The sequence below is a fragment of the Ammospiza nelsoni genome, chromosome 5, assembly GCF_027579445.1.
Source record: "Ammospiza nelsoni isolate bAmmNel1 chromosome 5, bAmmNel1.pri, whole genome shotgun sequence".
NCBI lineage: Eukaryota > Metazoa > Chordata > Aves > Passeriformes > Passerellidae > Ammospiza > Ammospiza nelsoni.
This window is the reverse complement of record NC_080637.1, coordinates 69,842,303-69,861,652: the sequence shown is the minus strand read 5'-3', so window position 1 is coordinate 69,861,652 and position 19,350 is coordinate 69,842,303. Positions and strand designations below refer to the sequence as shown.

General features: G+C 40.5%; 1 protein-coding gene across 1 annotated transcript in view; it reads right to left on the bottom strand.

Annotated features, from left to right (window-relative positions):
* CACNA1C (calcium voltage-gated channel subunit alpha1 C) overlaps positions 1–19,350 on the bottom strand; it is a 409,783-nt gene that overhangs the window by 174,305 nt on the left and 216,128 nt on the right. Inside the window, exons 4-5 of the mRNA XM_059471692.1 lie at positions 17,073–17,212; positions 10,048–10,187 (exon numbers count right to left, since the gene is read on the bottom strand). Of these exons, the coding sequence (XP_059327675.1) occupies positions 10,048–10,187; positions 17,073–17,212 (280 nt within the window). The remainder of the gene's footprint in view (positions 1–10,047; positions 10,188–17,072; positions 17,213–19,350) is intronic.

The following is a 19,350-nucleotide window of genomic DNA, read 5'->3' as shown; positions in this document are numbered from 1 at the left end:
ATTCATACCTGGATGTATCGATTTGACTTTTGATCAAGCCATCAAACCTGATTAAGAGGAACTTTATCTGTTGGTAATTTTCAGTACAAATAAAAGCCAATGTACAACAACAACAACCTTCAAGAAAATGCCAATTGCAGAAAAGTCCTGAACAACTTATTGCAGGGAAAAAAAACCCCAACCAGTCACCAAATCCAACAACCAATGCAAAAAAAAAAAAAAAAAAAGAAAAAGAGAAATGTCAGACAGGCTTCTAGCTTAATGTGTGAGCAATAATAGAAAATAATCACCCCTAAGAGATTATACTTCTAAGATGTATAGCATTTGATATGCCCCAGTTCTCACACCACTGCCTCAGCCCTCTGCAAGGAGGGGCTGTGGTTGAAAGATGAGATGCATGAAGAAAGTTTAGAGAGGATGTTTTGTAATCTTGTAAAGAAATTTAATTTCTATAGCCATTTCCACTGCTAAAGAAAACAACACTTACTAAGGCCTATGGAAAGAAGTGACAAAAATAGAGTTTTTATAATTTCTTCTATTTCTTTTATCCCGTGAGCTACATTCTGTCAAAAATGCTTCTGATGTAAAATTGTTGAGCAGCTTTAGCAGTACAGAAATTGAAAAAAAGATTCTTTGCAGAGGGTTAGCAGATGTTTTCTGAATTTTGATTGATGTGGCAGGGCAAACCAGCAGAAGATAATCGAAAACTGAAAAAATAAAAGGCATAGCTACTCAACTCATAAAAAATAGTTGCAACAAAGCACAAAACACATATGGGATAAGTTATTGTTACATGTGTTAAACAGGAATTGGATTTGCTTCTGGAAAAAAGGGAGATTAAGGAAGATGTCTGATCTCCTTCCCTTTTCCTTGGCACAAGGAAAACTTAGATAAAAAGTTAAAAGACTGGGCAGGTTAGGTGGGCTCTCATTTTAATACTTTCCCATGATCCGAACAGCAAATTTGTTCCACCAGTGAACATCTTAAGCATTGAGAAGTTTATTAGTTGTTCATACCAGCCAACATGCTTGTGCTCTCATCTAGCACAGCAATAGCAAGCAGACACAATGAAGGCAGTACCTAATTTCAGAGAAATCTACATTAAAGAGAAGAGAGAGGTTCTCCTATAGATTTGTGTAGACATTGAAACTTAAAAATATTTTTCCCTCATCTCTGCCTGTACTTAATTCATTATTTGGTGGGTTTTTGTTGGTTTTTTTTTTTTTCCCTACTATAGCACTTGAACAAGATGCAACATTATTATAAATTCAGACTATCACTGAAAAAAAAAATATTGGCAGGCTTAAAATGCATTCACTGGTTGAGAGCACTATCTGACTGGTCTGCTGCTGTGTGCTTTGCTGATATTTTAATAATGCTCTGTGAAAATCACAACAAGGACCACAGGCATCCAACAAGGCTTTTTGAAGGCTTGGACAGACAGAAGTAATTCACTTGATGCCCAGAGTCATGGAACATCCATGTACCATTCTGTGTGCTGAGCAAAACCTATGAACTCTCCTGTGTCCCACTTTTGAGTTGACTGCTACCCAGTGGGTGTGTGCCAGTCATCCTTGGGACAGAATGAGAAAGAGAAAGCTAAAAAGTCCCATCAGGGCAGAAACACATTAACAGACACAGAGTAACTAGAGAAAATGAGCAAAGGACATCAAATAATTGCTTACAAGATCTTAAATTAATAAGCAATGCAAAATTCAGCCAACTGAAATCAAAGTATGTAATGACATTTGTTGTAAGCTTGGGACAACACCAGATACAGTAGAGGTATCATCTGGGAGAGAACATAAGAAGCACCCAAAGCAGATCATGCCTTTCCTACTTTGATGTGGAACAGCCAAATCTTCCCTCCCCAATGTGGTGAGAGCAGCAGCCAGAAATTACAAGTGAGCAACTGGGAACCCAACGTGTTCCCGTTTGTACCAGTTAGCTACAACCTGTACAGATACAATGCAAACTGTTCTGAGGAGACAGCAGATGGCATTCTTAGATTTTCAGATGCTTCAGGACAAGCATCTTAGTGACATGGCCTCCCTTTCAGACCTGTGCCCTACACCCAGTCTGAATAACTCTGGGCATTGCTTGAAGAATGCAAAAAGGGTACTAGAAATGTCTGATCCATCCAGAGCCCTTCTGGAAATTCTCTTACTAAGCCAAGAGAGATTTTCTACTATCTCCCTGACTGTTCCTTGATGTCAGCATGCAGTTTGTTTTCTTCTTTTGAAAGGGTCTGCCTACACCCTGATGTGATCCCATATTATGATATTGGGATTTTTTCTGTTGTGAAGACATGCTGAATAATCATGCCAGCATGCACAGTAACTCGTAAGATAAAAGCTGAGGCAGTTATTGGGTAGATTTGTAGTCAGTGTTATTTTTAAAAGAGCTGCATAGACAAGATCAAATAAATATTTCCCTGTTTTCATTGGCATTCTTTAAATATCAGGGAAATCTTTATCAAGCAACAATGTGCCCCTGTGGGTAATCATCCTTAGCAAGACGAAACCCTCTTTGCTACTGCTACACAGACTTAGCTTCTTCTGCCATAAATTACATAATTTTGCAGGCTGTACCTCTCAGGGAAGCAGGCTTTGATTCCTGGTTGTGTAATTCCTACTCACAGGGATGATCCTTACCTAAGGGAGATGCTAGCCTGGAATCAAATTACTCCCTTGAGTAACAGTGACCTAAGTAAATAAAGGACTTGCAAGCATGTGTAGAGCTTGCAGTTAACCATGAAGAAACAAGCCTAATGAGGACATTTAGTTCAGACTGTTCTATCCTTTCTAATCCACTCCCTCCCCATTAGTAATGAAAGCAAAACAAATTGGCCACTTGAGATTAAAAACAGCGAGGCAAGGACATGGGAAAGGTGGTGCAACTTGTCCTCTCATGGTTCTCTATGTGCTGGAGAGGTGGCACAGAGGGTTAAGAAGTCTTGCTCAAGAATGAAGGAGAACTTCAGGGATCTGCCTGAGAGCATGTTTGCTACAGCTTCTGGACCTCAAGAGAAGAGGAAGATTTTTTGGCAAAAACTGACATTATTTATTGTAACAACAGCAAAATTTAAGGCAGAACTAATATTTGGAAGCCAAATTTTGCCTAAATGTATATGTGATGAAATTCCCTGTGTTGTCAAGGACCTTTATCTTGTAGGTTTGGTGGCAGTAAGCTGCTAAGTATAGTTTCCTCCTTATACATCTTACTGTATTCTTTATTTCCTAAACACAGACCTTTCACACTTGGGGAGCTCTGATCAGGCCACTGTCCTCCCACTGAAGGCAAGCCACAATCCTGCCCTGGTGTGTGGGCCATAGCATAACCTCAGGAGGGCAGATTTAAGTCCCTTGCTCCCCCACTGACAGTGAATAAATGCAAATCACATGCAAGACACACCTGTCAACTGTACATTGCTAGAAGCATATACATTTTAAAAGTCCATTCCTAAAGCATACACATGTTAAAAATCAATTTTAAAAGTGGACTTCCTTACACCAGTTAGCATTTCCTAAAGACTTAATGCCTGCTATTCAACATACAGAAACAGTCAATGGCTCAACATTTCTTTGCCATATTCCAAAACCACACAGTTATCAAAAGAGGTGCCACTTTGGGTTCCTTGAATCCTCTGTGTTTGTTACCTCAATTACATTATTTCCTCAACTCTATGTCATGGTGTTAATTTTCTCTCACAGAACAGAAAATAATGAGAAATTACAGTTGAAAAGTTTGATTGGGCACTGAAAAAAAAAAAAAGAATCCTGAATGCAAACCAGATAATTGCATTGGACGTGCTTTGTTTCAACAGCTGCAAAATGGAATAATTGCAATGGGTTTAGTGTGCTGTCTCAGTGGCTGGGAAGGAGGAGGGCAATCCCAGGCCACACAATCAAGAGCCTAGGATGGACTAGGGTGAATGGCACCACTGCACATTTAGATACAGAGAGAGAGAGAGCTGACAACATCTAGGGCTACTCTAGGTCCTGTTGTCACCCTCCAGCAAAGTGGTTTGGCAAACCCCAGTTGGAATCATGCTACAGATAAGAATAGTGTATTTTCCCTGGGAAAGAATATTTGAGGGTGGTTAAGCATCCCCATTTTGATCTCCCTGCTTTACACAGCCCAGGCAGAATGGAAGGCTCCAGAGGCAGAGTGCCTGCAGCAGGAGCTGGGCCCTCTGCACGGTGCTTGATCCTTCCTAACTGGTCCAGCCTTCTACACACACCAAGCAAAGAGGCTCTGAGGATGTTTCAACTACAAACAAGTTCAATTTGGCTTCTAGGATAATTCAGGTGTACAAGGATTATGCAAGATAGAAAATGTTGAAGCTGTTCCCCCCAGTTAAGTACACTCCCTCTAAATCAGGTGTAGTGGAAGGCAAAGTCTCTGCTATAGTATCAGTTTCTAGCTCACAGCATCAAGAGCTTTTCTTCTTATGGGCAACAAGCACCAAACACCCATTTTACTATAAATCATTCCAAGTCCTGGAATCAAAGATGAGATAAAGCAGTTTCTTACATTAGAAAGATGACCATGGTGGTTCTGACATGCCTCTGCTGTCTCAAACTCTGTAAGCTACTCTGTATTTTACTAAAAATGTCCCTCCATATTTTTCTTTCAGGGGCAAGTATTAATGAATTATGAGTCCGTACAGACAGAATTCCCCTGTGATTTCAAATTATTAGATTAGAACATATCCCTTGAAAAGGGGGAGAAAAAATATTGCCAGTCTTAATGTTAGGAACAGTCACCATTGGAAAATACAGACTATAACCTCAATATCTTGTAAGTATTTGAAAGCTTTTGCTCTTACTTCTCCACAAAAACCTGATTGTGATTTAGCACACACATATATTTAGGCAGTCCCACACACAAAAACACCTAGACAGGAAAAAATCCAATCCTATCACACCTGTGATTTCCTTGCTTCATCTACATGCAATAATATAGCAAATTAACAATAAAGACAACTGGGTGACTTTGCCAATCCAGCATCTCTCAAATAAGCAAAACCTTTCCTCTCCCCATAGAGCCCCTCAGGGTGTATTTTACTTCTCATCTTCACCACATTGCCATATGTGGTGAATGTGGCATTATGGACCTGGATGGCTCAGATCTACCAGGACATTGCAAGGAAAGGTAGAATACTTTCCTACCTGTTGCAAACCTCAAAGAAATATTTTTATATATGCCAGAGACTTTGGGATAAGAGAATTTCTCTCTGTGGCAATGAGAAAACTCTGCATTAAATATAGGGTAGAGAACACTGCTGAGACTGAGAAAGCATTGTAGATTTTAATAGAGCATTTCAGGGCAGATTACTAATTGCAATGAGACAGACCAAAATCTAAAAAAGTCTAAATTTTTCATCCACCTTGTCTGAATGTGCCCAGTTTTCTCATTAACTCAGAGTAACTATGGACTGAAATATAAGCATCATTTTGAAAAAGTATGTGTTCTATTTAATTATTTAAATACACATAAATGTAGTCATCTCTAGGCATTCACACATGAAAATTCTGGTCTTATTTAATTCAAAAATGTACTCTGCCAGTTACATGCTGCTGTGTCACTAACAGAAGGACATTGCATTGTCATGGGGAGGGTTTGGCTTAGGTCCTTTTGCTCATCCCTCTCTTTCCCTGTTATACAATTGCTGCATCACCAGCAGACCATGTAAGCACTGGTGCTAGAGAGGTACCTACACTGCCTTTGAGCAACTCTCCTGCTACAAGACTCCAGGAAAGCTTGAACACATCACAAGCTTAGCTTTCTGTGGTTTAAAAAAAAAAAAAAGGCACATCATGGCAAGTTTTTGTTCCAGTGGAACAGTCAAGTTTCCTCTCTAGCTTCATTAAGAGTAGCAGGGTCTTCTGCCCACATAAATCTGTGTTGTCAGCAGAGGATCTTGTTCAAAACACAAATATGGAGCACAGCAGCTACTCAAAAATCATATGAGTTCCAAATTGTCTAGGAGAGCTTATCAATTAAGTCTGGCAAATATCAGATAGGCAATAACCAGTGGCAAAAATGCAATTACATTAAGACGAAGTACAACATAAAGAGAATGAACAGAATGTATGAGGTGGTATAATTGAGCAGCACGAATAAAGGTGGTAGAAATGGAATTTTATAAATTAAAAGGGCATGAGCTAGCATGCGTAGGAGTAACTTATTGCCCTTTCCAATAGTCAGGAGTGATTTTCCTCTTTAATTGGATCATGCTTCTTCATTGCCCAATTGGATGTTTCTTTTTGCCCTCCTGAAGCACAGAATGTTTAAAACAGGTTTTAAAATATGTAATAATATAAAACCAAGAGAGGAGAGTAATCAACAGAAAACTCATAGCACAAAAGGGCAGACTAGATTCTGTCCCTAGAAAGCTTTACAATACTTTACACTCCTGCCAAAGGAGATATTGGGTAAGTTTCCAAGACACTAAAGTGATTAAGTTTTGGTAGACATGCTGATTTTGCACTTGTCTACTTATGTCCATCAAGGGAATTGTTTTCCTTCTCTCTCCTTTCTCAAACCACTCTGTTGATCTTAATGCCACACATCAAGACAGGTGCTCTAAAGCACGTGTGAAGTTTTCCTTACAAGGAGACTGCTTTGGTACTCTAGCAGTAAAGTTCCTTCAGCAACCAAAACAAAGTGTGCACCGCAAGAACTGTGTTAATATGGCAGTAACAGAAGAGCTGAACAGTGAAATCTGGCCTGTGTATCAACGATATCGAGTTCTTAGATCTCATTTTCAAAAGTGATTTTACTACAATGAAAGCAAAATAATCTGTGTGCTTTGCAAAATAATCACCATTCATCTACATACTAATGCCAGGCTAGAAGGACCCAGTGTGGACCATTTTTCCAGAGGCAGTAGGACTTAAAAAATGTTGTAGGGGAAAAAAAAAGTTTTCTTAATTAGCTCAAACTCTATTCTGTACACAAAGCAATGGCCAGCAGTGGGATGACAGCTGTGGGAAGTATCTAATCTACTGTTCTGCTATACACCTCACACATAAGAACTGTACCTCTGACTCCAAAAAAAGTTTTCTGGAAAAGAATTCAAACTATTTTAAAAAAGAATCTAACACAAAACCCCCTCAAACCAAATCCAATTGATCCCTGTGGAGTTTCTTGGAAATGTGTAAATACTTAACACTATTTTTTTTTAAGTTATACTGGGAATCCAAACACTTGGAATTCAGTTCCTTTGAAGGCTTCTCCTGCGATGGCACAGTTATTTTCTGTGACATGGATAAAAAAAGCCTGTCCTATCTTTTGAACAAAATGTCTTGTTTTCTTCCTTATGACAAGTGGTCTTGTGAATGTGCACATAACCACAAAGCATAAAAGTGTCATCTGTTCTCTTAAAAATTATGAAATTTTGATGTGCCCACAACCATCATCCAGATGTAGTCTTCAGGCTTTGTTGAACTCATGATTTCAAACCATTTTGATTTTAGGAGGCACTAACATAATCTGGGGCCTTGGACAGTTTGATCCTGACAAAGATTGTCAAAGGTACTTTTTTGCTTGTCTGCCCATGGGTGAGCCAGCTTTGCTTGCACATGAACCACTTACTGCACAGAAAGGCCCCCATTTCTTGGTTGAGATATTCACTGGCAAGAGACAGCCAAGTCCAGGAATTAAGCATGCATGGAACTTAGGAAAAGGGACTGTGAACTCTTAATATCCTCTATCCATCTATCTGAAGCTGTTGGATTGTTGTGTTGACCTAAATCTAGCACTGATAGCCAATAGGAGACATAAATAATTAGAAGCCACTTTTAGAAGTGTTAAATCTTGAACTTTTGTTTCCAGCTCTCAATCTGCAAAATGCAGACACCAGTGATTTACTTCAGAGGAAAATTAATATGTCTTTCCCCCACCTCAAACCAAACTTATTGGAAACTTTCTATATGCTGAGACAGGTCTTTAAATGCATGAACCTGAATACAAAACATGTCTCTCTTAAATTGGATTATTTCCTATGGATTGAGCCAGAGACAAAAAAATCCCCGTAAACTTGTGACTCAGAAAAAATTATTCCATGCTGCAAGCCAACCTCTCCACCTCAGACAAGCTATTTCCCAAGAGCAATTCTAATGAGTATAAGATTTGAATGCAAAAATTCACCGCGTGTTTCAAAAATTTGTTTTATAGGAATCATTGTGCTTTACACACTTTTTTTCCAAATAGTGGTAGTTAGATCTGGACCTCAAGCCAAGCAGCAGATGTTGGAATTTCCATGCAGAAGGCAGCTGCCAGTGACCCAGAGCATTCCCTCTTACTAAAGAGCTGCTGCTTCTATACAGTCTGTTAAGTGAGAAGGAATTGCAGCGTATGTTACATTCATGTAATTTTAGGACAAATCTGTGCTGGCTTTTTTCCTTACAGGGGGAAAGCCTTCTGCATTTTGGAAGGGCAAGGAAGCAAAAAAGCATATCTTTATAAATGGCAAAGCACTGCAAGTGCAATGTTGGTAACTCACCCACTGGTGTTTATGATGCCTCAGGGACAGAACTTGGATGGGACCTGAGACTTGACTTCTAAACCTCTGCACTAAACTTATGTAAGAATGTAATCCTGTAATGTGCTATTTACAGTTCGCTTAGGCAATCTTATCTAAAAGGCCTCATGAGAAAAGTTATGCTCTAATACATATGGATGTGATAACATCTATTCTAGGCTAATCAACAGGCATTTGTACAATTAAAAAATGCCCAGTCAAGATTGAGGATGCATTAGCTACAGATCTCAGTAGACTTTTTAAAGCCATGCTGGCCCCCAAGAAGCCTGGTTTAGCAAATATGTCCTTAGTCAGAACCAGAAAGATTAATAGTGGATATCTTGTCAGATGAAGTTGATGGTTTGCTTGCCTCACACTGCATTTTATTGTCTAGACCAAGTGTTTGGTAGTCTGCACCAGGCTCCCTGGCTCTGTTCTGGTACAAATTAAATACTCCTTGATGAGAAAACTCACAAATGGACTGTTACTCTATACTGGGATTGAGATTGGACATGAACTATGTCAGGCTTGGTTCCCTCAGCTTCCTCAAGCCCTCCAACAGCACTGAGCAAACAGCCAAGCTCAGTCTGTATCAGTACAACTGATATCACAGAGTTTATGGCAACTCAACACAAGGTTTTTGCATGACTAAGGTTAGAAGTACTTTAGGATACCAGTCTAACAAGATCCTCAAATAAAAATAAACAAAGTGCTTCCTACAGCTCTTCTAGAGAAGATTAACTCATTTTCTGCTCACTACATCTCTCTTTGCTATAATCGTGGAAGCCAGTGACAGTTTTCAACCACCTCTCTGTCCATAAGGTAAAGAGGTCGCATCCATAACAAACTCTAAAGCCAAATGATATCATTTTCCCACATTGTTGTGTCCATATTCCACCTCCACAATGGAACTCCCAGTCTTAGTTACTCATAGCTTCATTGCAAACAAGAAAAGGGATAAAAGACTATAAAAGGCTGCTTGAGGACTTTCTCAGAGGCATTACAAATAATTTAAGCAAATCAGACTAACAGAGAAGGTAGCATGTCATTGTCCTATATTCTGTTGCTTCTAAACTGTTCCCAGTTCTCTTGATCTGAACATCACATACAAAGAAGAAAATTCAATTTTAATGAAAAAGTTCCTTTCCCTCCAAAAGCAACACACATGACCATACAGAATTTCCATCAAAGTCAAGAATTTATAATACCAAACTTCACCATTTAAAAGATTTCATGCTTGACATCACAAACCCCCTGGATCTTCCCCTTTCATTATTTAAAAAGGTTGCACAATCAGACTTGACATACCATGAGTCTTCCATTGATTTTCAGCTCTGCTTTGGTCATCCTTTGATTAATGTCACGCTCATCACAAATACGTACATTTGAAAAAAGTCTTCCCCCACACACCAAAAATAATCAGTATCATGCTCTGTCTCCAAAACTGTTACAAAAATTACCCCTGCTGCATGTCACACCACAGATACAGCTGAGAAGAAAACAGTGGTATTACTTACTGGGAACTCCAGACACCAGCCGTAGTGGACGTAATACTCGGAAAGCCCGCAGTGCTTTAACATCGAATCCGGCACCTTTTCCTCCTATTGAATTCCCCCCATCTGCTTTGGTTGCTTGTTCTAAAATTGCACTAAAAAGCCTGCAAAAAGAAAGAGGAAACAATCTGTAGGCAGGCAGCAAGGCTTGGGCTAAACAGGAACAGAGATCATCACCATCATCTCACCCAAGCTATCTCACAGACCTGTGAAGGGTGTCACACCTCTCTCTGACATTCCCATATGGTGGAGGAGAGACAGACTCTTCCCATATGCAACAGCCTATTGGGGGTGTCTATACCATTTGCAAAACACTTGTTTCTGGAGCAGACATAAACATGACAGAAAGCTCCTCCTTCATGCTCCTCCATGGCTCCTTGCAGCCAGCTATGGGCTGCCAACACTTTGCTGTCTTTATTAACCAACAATCCACCTTGGAGGAGAAAATCATCACCCTTAATTAAGCCAATCATTCATTATTCTGCCACCCATTTTACAAAGAATTAAGATTCACCAACGGCACTGCAGGTGGAACTTGGTCTAAACTTGAAGACCCTTCAAGGGGCAAGTTTTTAGTTAGAGTGCATGCTCACACTGTGTGCTTCTGGATCCATTTGTAAATCCCCTGATGCACTGGCTAAGGAGAGTGCAAAACTGTAGTAGTCTTATTATTAGAATGTTTTATTATTCCAGCCTTAATGTTTTATCTTGGCTAATAGGAGTAGATGCTTTAAGGAGAAGATGTCTCGCTCAGAATGCATTTAAAAAGGCAGAGCAAAAAAGAAAAAGGCAATGTTCTTCTGCAAAAAACCTGAAGGCTCACCCTATCTGTTAATAAGAACTTGATTTAATAAATTAGCTTTCAGGAAGCAGCTTCCATTTTTCTGGTAAAACATTAGTACATTTGGGGGAGAACGGATTCCTCATGAATTTGCTAATGATATTGCTTTCAGCCTTGAAATCCTCAGCTCGAACCCAGCCAAATTCAGTAGAGGTTAAAAGCTGTTCCAGCCTAAATGGATGTTTGGAGCTCTGTAAATAAGGCTTGCTTGGGAGTGGCAGAGACCCTTTGGTCTGTTGGGTGCCATGGAGGTACCACAGACAACTCGAAAGAAACTTCCTGAGATGAGAGAACCAGTCCAGATGGAGAGCCTGGACGCAGCAATGGTTTCTCTCACAGACTTTGCAGTCTGTGGTGCCCTTGTCAGGGTCTCATCCGTATCCTGACTGGCACATTCCACAGAGAGCCCCCAGACCATGGGTCAAGCAGACACTGAGCTGGCTGATGGCTTAACAAGCAGCTCCAAAGCCTGCAGCCTGCAGATAAATCTTACTGATGGGGTCACAAACACAGGGAGCTTGCCCTGGATATTAAAATGAAGATCCATTTACTGAAACATCTAAACCAACAGATTCCCCCAGCACTAAATCCACACAAAAACATGGATTAGGGAACTGCAAATGCGAAATTCCTTTCTTAAGAAGGTTTTTGGTTTGCTTTTTTTTTAATTCATATTGAGAGTCTTATAAAACTTGTCAGCTGTGACTGAGGAACACCTAACTTGATCTATTCAAAGCATCAACTTGAAGCACTGCAGAAAGATTTAACAACTAGGTAACGAGCATGGGAAAAACTGTGTGTGAGGAGGTTGGATGCTGAGTTTGTAGGTGTTGCAGAAGCAGGATACAGAGAAGAAAAAAGCAGAGCTCTGAGAAATACTGCATTGACTACAGACATCACAGAGAGAGACAAACAAGGGTTGATGCAAAGAATGTGAATTATTGGAATATATGCATTTCTTAAGCTGTGTACACAAATTACACAGTTGCAATTATCTGCTGGTCTTCATAATAGAAACACTGTAGGTCAAATTTGGCCTAATGCATTTTCAGTAAGTGACTGATTAAGCTCTAGCAATGTGCTCTGTTTCACATTCAAATATTTCTATCTTTCTAGTCCACAGAATTCCCATAATAGGTTATGACTGACATACCTGTACAACAGACCCAGTCTCCTGGGATCCTCTAAAGGGAAAATAATTTACTGCAGAAAGGTTTCTAATACTATATTTTCAGGTCCAAGACTAGGAATCTCAAGGAGCTCTGAGTCAGCAATTGTGCAAAACAGGGGGTCCATTTTCCTGCTCCCCATTTTTACTGTCCCCATGTTTTCCCAAAGAGCAGCTCTTGGCACTGGGCACTGAGGCTGTTTGTACAGTGAGCAAAGCAGGCTACTCTAGAATTCTGCTGCCCAAGCAATGCCCTCAATTAGTTCAGGAGGAGCAGAAACAACCAGTAGCACAGCTCACTCCTCTGGAGCTAGAGCCTGCCTTTCCAGGCTAGTGCAGCTCCACTGCAGGCCAGCTGGCCTTATTTTTGTGCTCCAGCACTGGCATGTTAAATGTGCTCTTTTGAAGTACCCACAGTCATCTGCTTTTGCACTTCAGGAATAATTTGCAGTAATTCCTGCTGCTCCTAATTTTAAAACCTACATTTAAACTTGAATTGCATTACTCCTGCTAATCCTGCTTTAATGCATTTACTCCATGCTTTATATTTTGCCTGTACTAATCCTGATTTTTCCTAATGCATTACAACTTCTTATTTCTCCCATTTGTTTCACTCTGCCTTCTGTATTAGGGTCTAGCCTGTGCTCAGTGTGGCCTACTGAATCTCTACTCCACTCTTCAAGTTTATAGAATATCCTGTAAATTTTTCTTCTTTGTCCTCAGCACCTCCCTCAATAAGGCATGGGCAGACATCCATGATGTACAGGTACCTAATGCTCTTTGGGTTATCAGCTAATTGTTTTCTGAGACTAAAACAGCTGGACAGATGTTAAACTACTGATACAAAAGATGAGGCCAGAATCTCATCTATCATATATAGGAAATCCTGCTCTTTGAAGAAAACATTTTGGGAAAGTTTTCAATAGGTATGGTGGTGGAGTGAGGTGCAGTTCTTTACCAGTAGATGAATTAGCATGCTCCAAGCATAGGGTGACAGAGAAATAAGAGTTTGGGTGGTAAAAAAAAAGCAAGAGGAGCTCTTGTAGCCTCTGGAAATCTCAACATTAAACTTCACCCTCCTCCAAAAACCAGATATCAACCTTATTTACTTCTACTTAATTACTTTCTGCCAGTGTAAATTCACGCCCCATTTTCATTTGGGTATTATACTTTCCACTGATAAAGCACAATTAACATCACCTTAATTTCCGGCTTTCATTTGTGACATGACTATAACCTAACTAAATTCATCTGACAGACATGAACTATTATGGCAGAAAACCAAACTTTTATCACATGCATGTATAGATATGCTCCTTGCTTTGTTTGGATTTTTTAAAATTTACATGTGAAGTAACAAGCTAGCTTCACTGGGGTTTTTTTTCTTGTATTTTTCTATTTCCCTTTTGACATTTGATATATCAAAAGGGTTTTCACTTTGCTAGATGACCCCAACAGCAGCATGATAAGGTTGTAACCTGCTCTTCATCTCTTCCTCTGTGGGGAGTACACTGTGATTTTTATAGCATAAAAAAAGAACTTGTCATGGTCCTCCAAAATATAGAAAGAAAACAGAGGCCTTGGTATTTCTAAGACAAAAAATCAGCAGAAAAACATAGCTGAAGAAAAATCCTCTTAGGTATAAAAAAAAGAGTAAAGCACAAAGGTTTTTTCCACAGTGTTTTACAGTTCACCTGTGATTTGTGAGTGTGAAAATGTTTGGATCTTCCCTCTAGAAACTCACCACAGGTCTTCAGTAAGACAGAAACTGAGACCACATTTTCCAGTCTGCTCTGACTTCAGATTTTGTCCAAATGTCTTCACTGCTTCCCTTCCCAAGTAAGACTATAACAGTGACTTTCAAATTACACCACCTTTTTCTCTGGCAGTAGCTACAGGTCCTTGGAGAATGACTGTGCTTGGCAGACAAACCACAGCACTGCCAGGAAAGACAGATATTCTTCCCTCACAATATTGTCAAGCTGGTCTTCCCTCAAGAGAAAGGGGCATGACTGTGATATCTGAAAGTTTTAGTGTTTTCATAAAGAGGAACAGCAAAAATGAAGGAAGTGGGAGACAATTTGCCTAATCATTAGTGCTTGTGGGTTGTGCCTCATTGAGTGGCTTAGGGGTCTGGTTTTTACTATTAATTAATAATGTTGGTAGAGCTTCTGACTGATACCCTCACACAGACATTCTTCAAAGCATCATTTAAAGTGTTGCTATAGCAAGGTCAGAGGCTATTTAAAGAGAAGTCAGATTCAAACTCTGAAAGACATAGCTGATGAATAAACAGGTCTCCCACACTTCAAGAATGATAAGCTGCTTCAAGCCTACAGTCTGAAATGTATCCTTTCACCAGGAAACAGAGCAGCTTTGTTCAGTGCTTCCCTGTGTTGCTGGTGCATATTCCTATGGCCTTGTGAGAATCACTGACTCTAAAATCCCTTTGGATACCAGGGGATCTATCTTCAGAAGGCAGGGGAAAGTATACAGACACATTGTTATAAACATTTTTCATAGCAACTGTGACTCTCTTCTAAAATTTATACCTGTTCCTTCACATGTCCATTTTCCACTTACTCTACTGACTATTTCATGTTAAGGTAAAGGAAGCCAGATGTGCTATTTATTTATTGAAGTTATATGTGGTGAATTGAGTATAGGTGGATTTGAAAGATCTAAAATCTGTCTTTTTTTTTTCCTCCTTTAACTTGCAACAGTACTCGAAGAAGTGCTTCCCACCTAGCCAATGCTTTGTAGCATCTTTGAAAATTAGAGATGATTGGTAAGGCAGAGGAAACAGAAATGGCAATTACCACAGTCACACCATCCTTTGCCCCACACACCAAATAAATCTCTCTGTCCCAGTGTTCAAATAACTCAGCTTTCTCCAATAGCTCCATCAATAGGTAGAAAAAGGCACCACAAGGAAATGTTATCAGCACTTGCTTTCTTCCTCTTTCCTCTCTCTTGTCCAAATTTATTTTAAACCTTTTCCATGGGGCTTCCTTCCTGGCAAAATATTCAAATACACTGAAGTTTAAACACAGTGTCACTGAGGGATTTCAGACAGCCCCTAGGAAAAGAAGACAGGGCAGGAGAGGAACAGATGGTATCACCAAGTAGATTTTGCAGAGGGGCTGTGGAGAGGAAAAGCAGCACACCAGCCTAGGCTGTGGTACTGTACCAGTGAGTTCAAACAGATAAACATCAAAGGAACCCATCTGGCCTTGAAGTGGAATCTGTCACTTGAGATTGTTGCTATTTAACAGAGACCTTGGGGTCTTGGCCATGTTTATTATACTCATGTAATCCTTCCCCAGTTACATTTTTTTCTTCCCCATCTACTGACTAAGAGCTGCTGGAGGCAAAAGCAGATAGAGGAGCTGAGAGCTGCAGCTTGTGTCATTGGCAAGGGAATTAATTTCAGCCTGAATATCATCTTGCTGATTAACTGCCCTCGTAGGAAAATTGAAAAGGACTGTACTTAAACTAGATATAATGCTGCTCTGTGATTTCTGGAGTCCTGCTGTCTCACATCCAATGGAAAAAGAGGAGGCAATGTGTCCTCTCTTTAAAATGCCTCTTTCTCATAAAAATGAAAAGGGAATAATCACATTCACAGGAGTTTTGTTCTTCAATCTTTCTTCCACTTAGGCAGCAATTTCCAAACAGGTGAGATATCTGAGGGCATTCAAAGGTAAAACCAGTGATGGAATTGGACATCATTACCGGGGAGGGGGTGGGGATTTTCCACTTTTCAGGTACTGACATGCTAAGGGATCCTCTGTCTGTAGGTAGGAACAAAGGAGAAGCACAATGGACATTGCTGTAAGGAGAAGCTCTATGCCCACGTGGAGCAGAGAGGTCTTGAGACTAAGAATAGGCTTCAGCCTGCTCTCCCTCCCCCTCGCTGGGAATTCTCCTTCCACCCACTCTTATCCATGATGATGGGAAGTGGGAGGCATTGGGAAGCACGCAGCTCTTTGCTGATTAAATATTTTGGGGCCGGCACAAAAATGGTCAGGAAGGTGGATTGGTGTGGGGCAGAAATTGTGAGGGGGTTTTGATGACTAGGAGTGTCCCTTTTGACGTTTTCCCTAGGAGTTGATGCAGGGTTTCCTTGGGAAAGAGGTGAAAAGACTACAGGTATTTGTGGGCGATGAAACACTCTAACAATGGAGTGGTGGGAGGATGGGACAAATTATTCAGGCAAAGAAATACTTGTTCCCTTTGTATTCAGAGGTAGTTTATCCTTCACCTCTTCCCTTCAACAACCACAACTCCAACTCCTTGCTTATCTCTAACCCTTAGGCAGAAAAAGCAGAAGATGCATTATTTTGGTTTTACTCAAATAAATTAAATGCCAAACTTGAAAAACATGGAAAGAAATCAGAGAATTAGAAAGGTTGCAGCTCAAAGTGGTAATTTGATCTACAATAGTAAAACTAGTCTTTGAAGAAGTTAAAAGATTAAAAAGGTCAAAATCAAAAGTGTTGAAATCACCAGCTGAGCAGTGCAATTGAACTGAGGAGCTAATTTTTGTTTGTAAGTAGGAAAATCTATGATTTAAATTTTTCTTCCATCTTCCAGAATGAGAAACATCAGCAAAAGTTCACAAGATGGCAGAATTCATCTGTCACCAAACTCCTAATCTTAATTAAGGGATTACCTATATATTATTTTTTAAAATTCATACAGATTTAAAAACAAATGCATTTTCTTGCAGTTAAGCACATTCAGGCAACTGACTTTATCTAAGAGCTTTGGACTGCTTTCTCTTCTTACCTCTAGCTCCCAAAGAGCAGTTTCATTTCCCTGTCGTGCAAACATTAAAAGGCTGTTTGCCAGAGGAGCAGGATGGACAGCAATGTCTAACATCACCTACGTGTAACAAAGCATAGAGCCACTCTCATGGTCCCAAAGGTTGCCAGTATTCCCATGTGGACAGTGTTGAAAAACAAACTTGGTACTCACCCTACTACCACAATTATAAAATCTAGTAAATTCCAGCCATTGCGGAGGTAAGCGTTGGGGTGAAAGAGAAGTCCGTATGCTATTACTTTTAAAAATGCTTCCACTGTAAAAATTATGAGAAAGAGATATTCCACTCGTTCCTGGGGAAGACAAGAGAACAAGAGAGACACTGGTTAGTGTGAGTGACAAATCACAAATCAGGATGTTTTCTTCTGTCCTAGTCCACCCCTGCTGCCACCAGGGTACACCTCCCACTCAGCTTGCTGGCCAGAGGGCTGTGCTCCTCAACCTTGCATGGCCTGCAGCCACTCTGACAGTACAAGGGGCAGTAAATTTTAGTTACATTCTGAAATTTGCTGCCCTTTTCTTGGCAGGGACAGACCCCTGAACTGGCTTGTGCAAAGCAGGAAGGGAGAGGGTCAGCAGGAGGTTCCCAGGGCAGATATTGTCAGCCATCAATAATGAGCTGCATCCAGCCCTTTTCTAGCTCTGGAGAGGAAATATTGCTGCATGCAATACTGTGGAGAGAGATGGGGAAAATTAAATGAGCCCACCTGAGACTGATATGTATGTCAAACTGAGCTTTCTTTGGGATTCCCTTTTCTGCTGCTGGGGAATAAGTAGGCTGAGTATTGGTGATAAGTGATTCACAGATCAGGCTGACTAACACTAGAGGCTTTTAGTCATTCTGTCAGAATTGTACATATCCCTGCAAAATGCAGGCTGCAATTAAGCATATCCAAACAAAGGCACTTCCAGTTACAGTAGAGCCTGATTTGGGACAAGAAAGCAGGCTTTTGGAGTCAGTACAGAGGCTCCCCATCTCTCATCCTCAGGGCTTTTAGCCCCAGTGTGGAATAAGGATAGCAGTATTGAAGAAATGGTAAGGATCTCCACCTAAGTAGGAGGGAAACTGCAGCATTAGGTAATCACTACACAAGTGCTGCGTGGCAAGCTGAGTGGGAGATAAGTACATGAAAACTAGATGACAGCAAAAGGAGACCAAGTTCCTACAAGGTTAAACTACAGTCATTAGAAGTTCACACTAAAGAAATAAAATCTGAGATAAATACAAATTAAAACATCCCAGGCATTCCTGACATATCTTAAAGGATACCCAGAACAACAGTCACTATATTTTTTTTCTGCTCCAAATTGCAACTGCCCTGTTCCTCTGTCCAGCTGAATGCATATATGACATTTTCATATTATACAGCAATAGAGAATGAGCAGGATTACAAAAAAATTAGTTCCATCATTTGACAGCTGCCCATTGGAATATCTTCAATTCAGCTCTGGGTAATTAACAGCTCACAAGAAGCCTGCAGATCCAAAAAAACCCACCTATTGCTAGTTCATCTGCATGTTTACATTAATGTGATATTTTAAAAGACTGAGAAACTCCATCTGACAGTAGCAGGCACATGTTTGTGCTTTAAAATATTGCTGGTTTGCCCCAGACAATGCTTTCCCAATGCCTGCAGTATCCCCCAGTGCTTAGTACAAGGAATGCCTAAAAAAAGAAAAAAGTGTAATTCTGCAGTTATCTGATCCAGTAGTAAAGCTTTTGAACACACCCACAGCAAAGGATTTGTCTGTCGTTGTCCCAGATGGAGACACGGCAGCACACCAAGGATTTCCCTTCCCTTGAACTCAGAAAAGGAAACAACAGCACACAATACTATATTCCCAGCTCTACAAATAGTAAGTGCTTGCAACCAGGAGTCCAACCAGGGGCTTGAGCACAGGAAAGAGCCCCATGATGGCTCCGTGAAAGGACTGACATAGTGGTCCTTCTCCTTCCACTACAGCTGAGAGCTGAACGAGTACTGATACACAAATCGCAGGCAAACAATGATCCATCTCCAGGCACACATTTGTAAAGCAGGACCAGCTGTTGCAGAATCTCTCAAACAAAACCAAAAAGAAATGCAAAATGAACACATTAATGGGAATTCCATGTGGTCTTCCAACTGCCCTGCCCCTTTGTGCTGCCACATGGCTCTACCAACATGGCCCAAGGCCCAACCCCACACAGCTCATGGGAGCTCTGCCTCATGGAGCAATGCCCCATGTCTGCAAGGACAAGATAAAGCCGGTGTAGAGATTGAAGAAAGATGAAAATGGGCTCTGAGGGGGAAAAACCTGCCCTGAACTGAGGATGGGAATAGGGAGTGCTGTGCCTGAGATGGACATGGCCTCGCTAGTGCCAAATGAACACCTTTGAGGATGGAAACAAAGATTTCTCTTATGGTAACCCAACAGTTAGCCTCTCTCA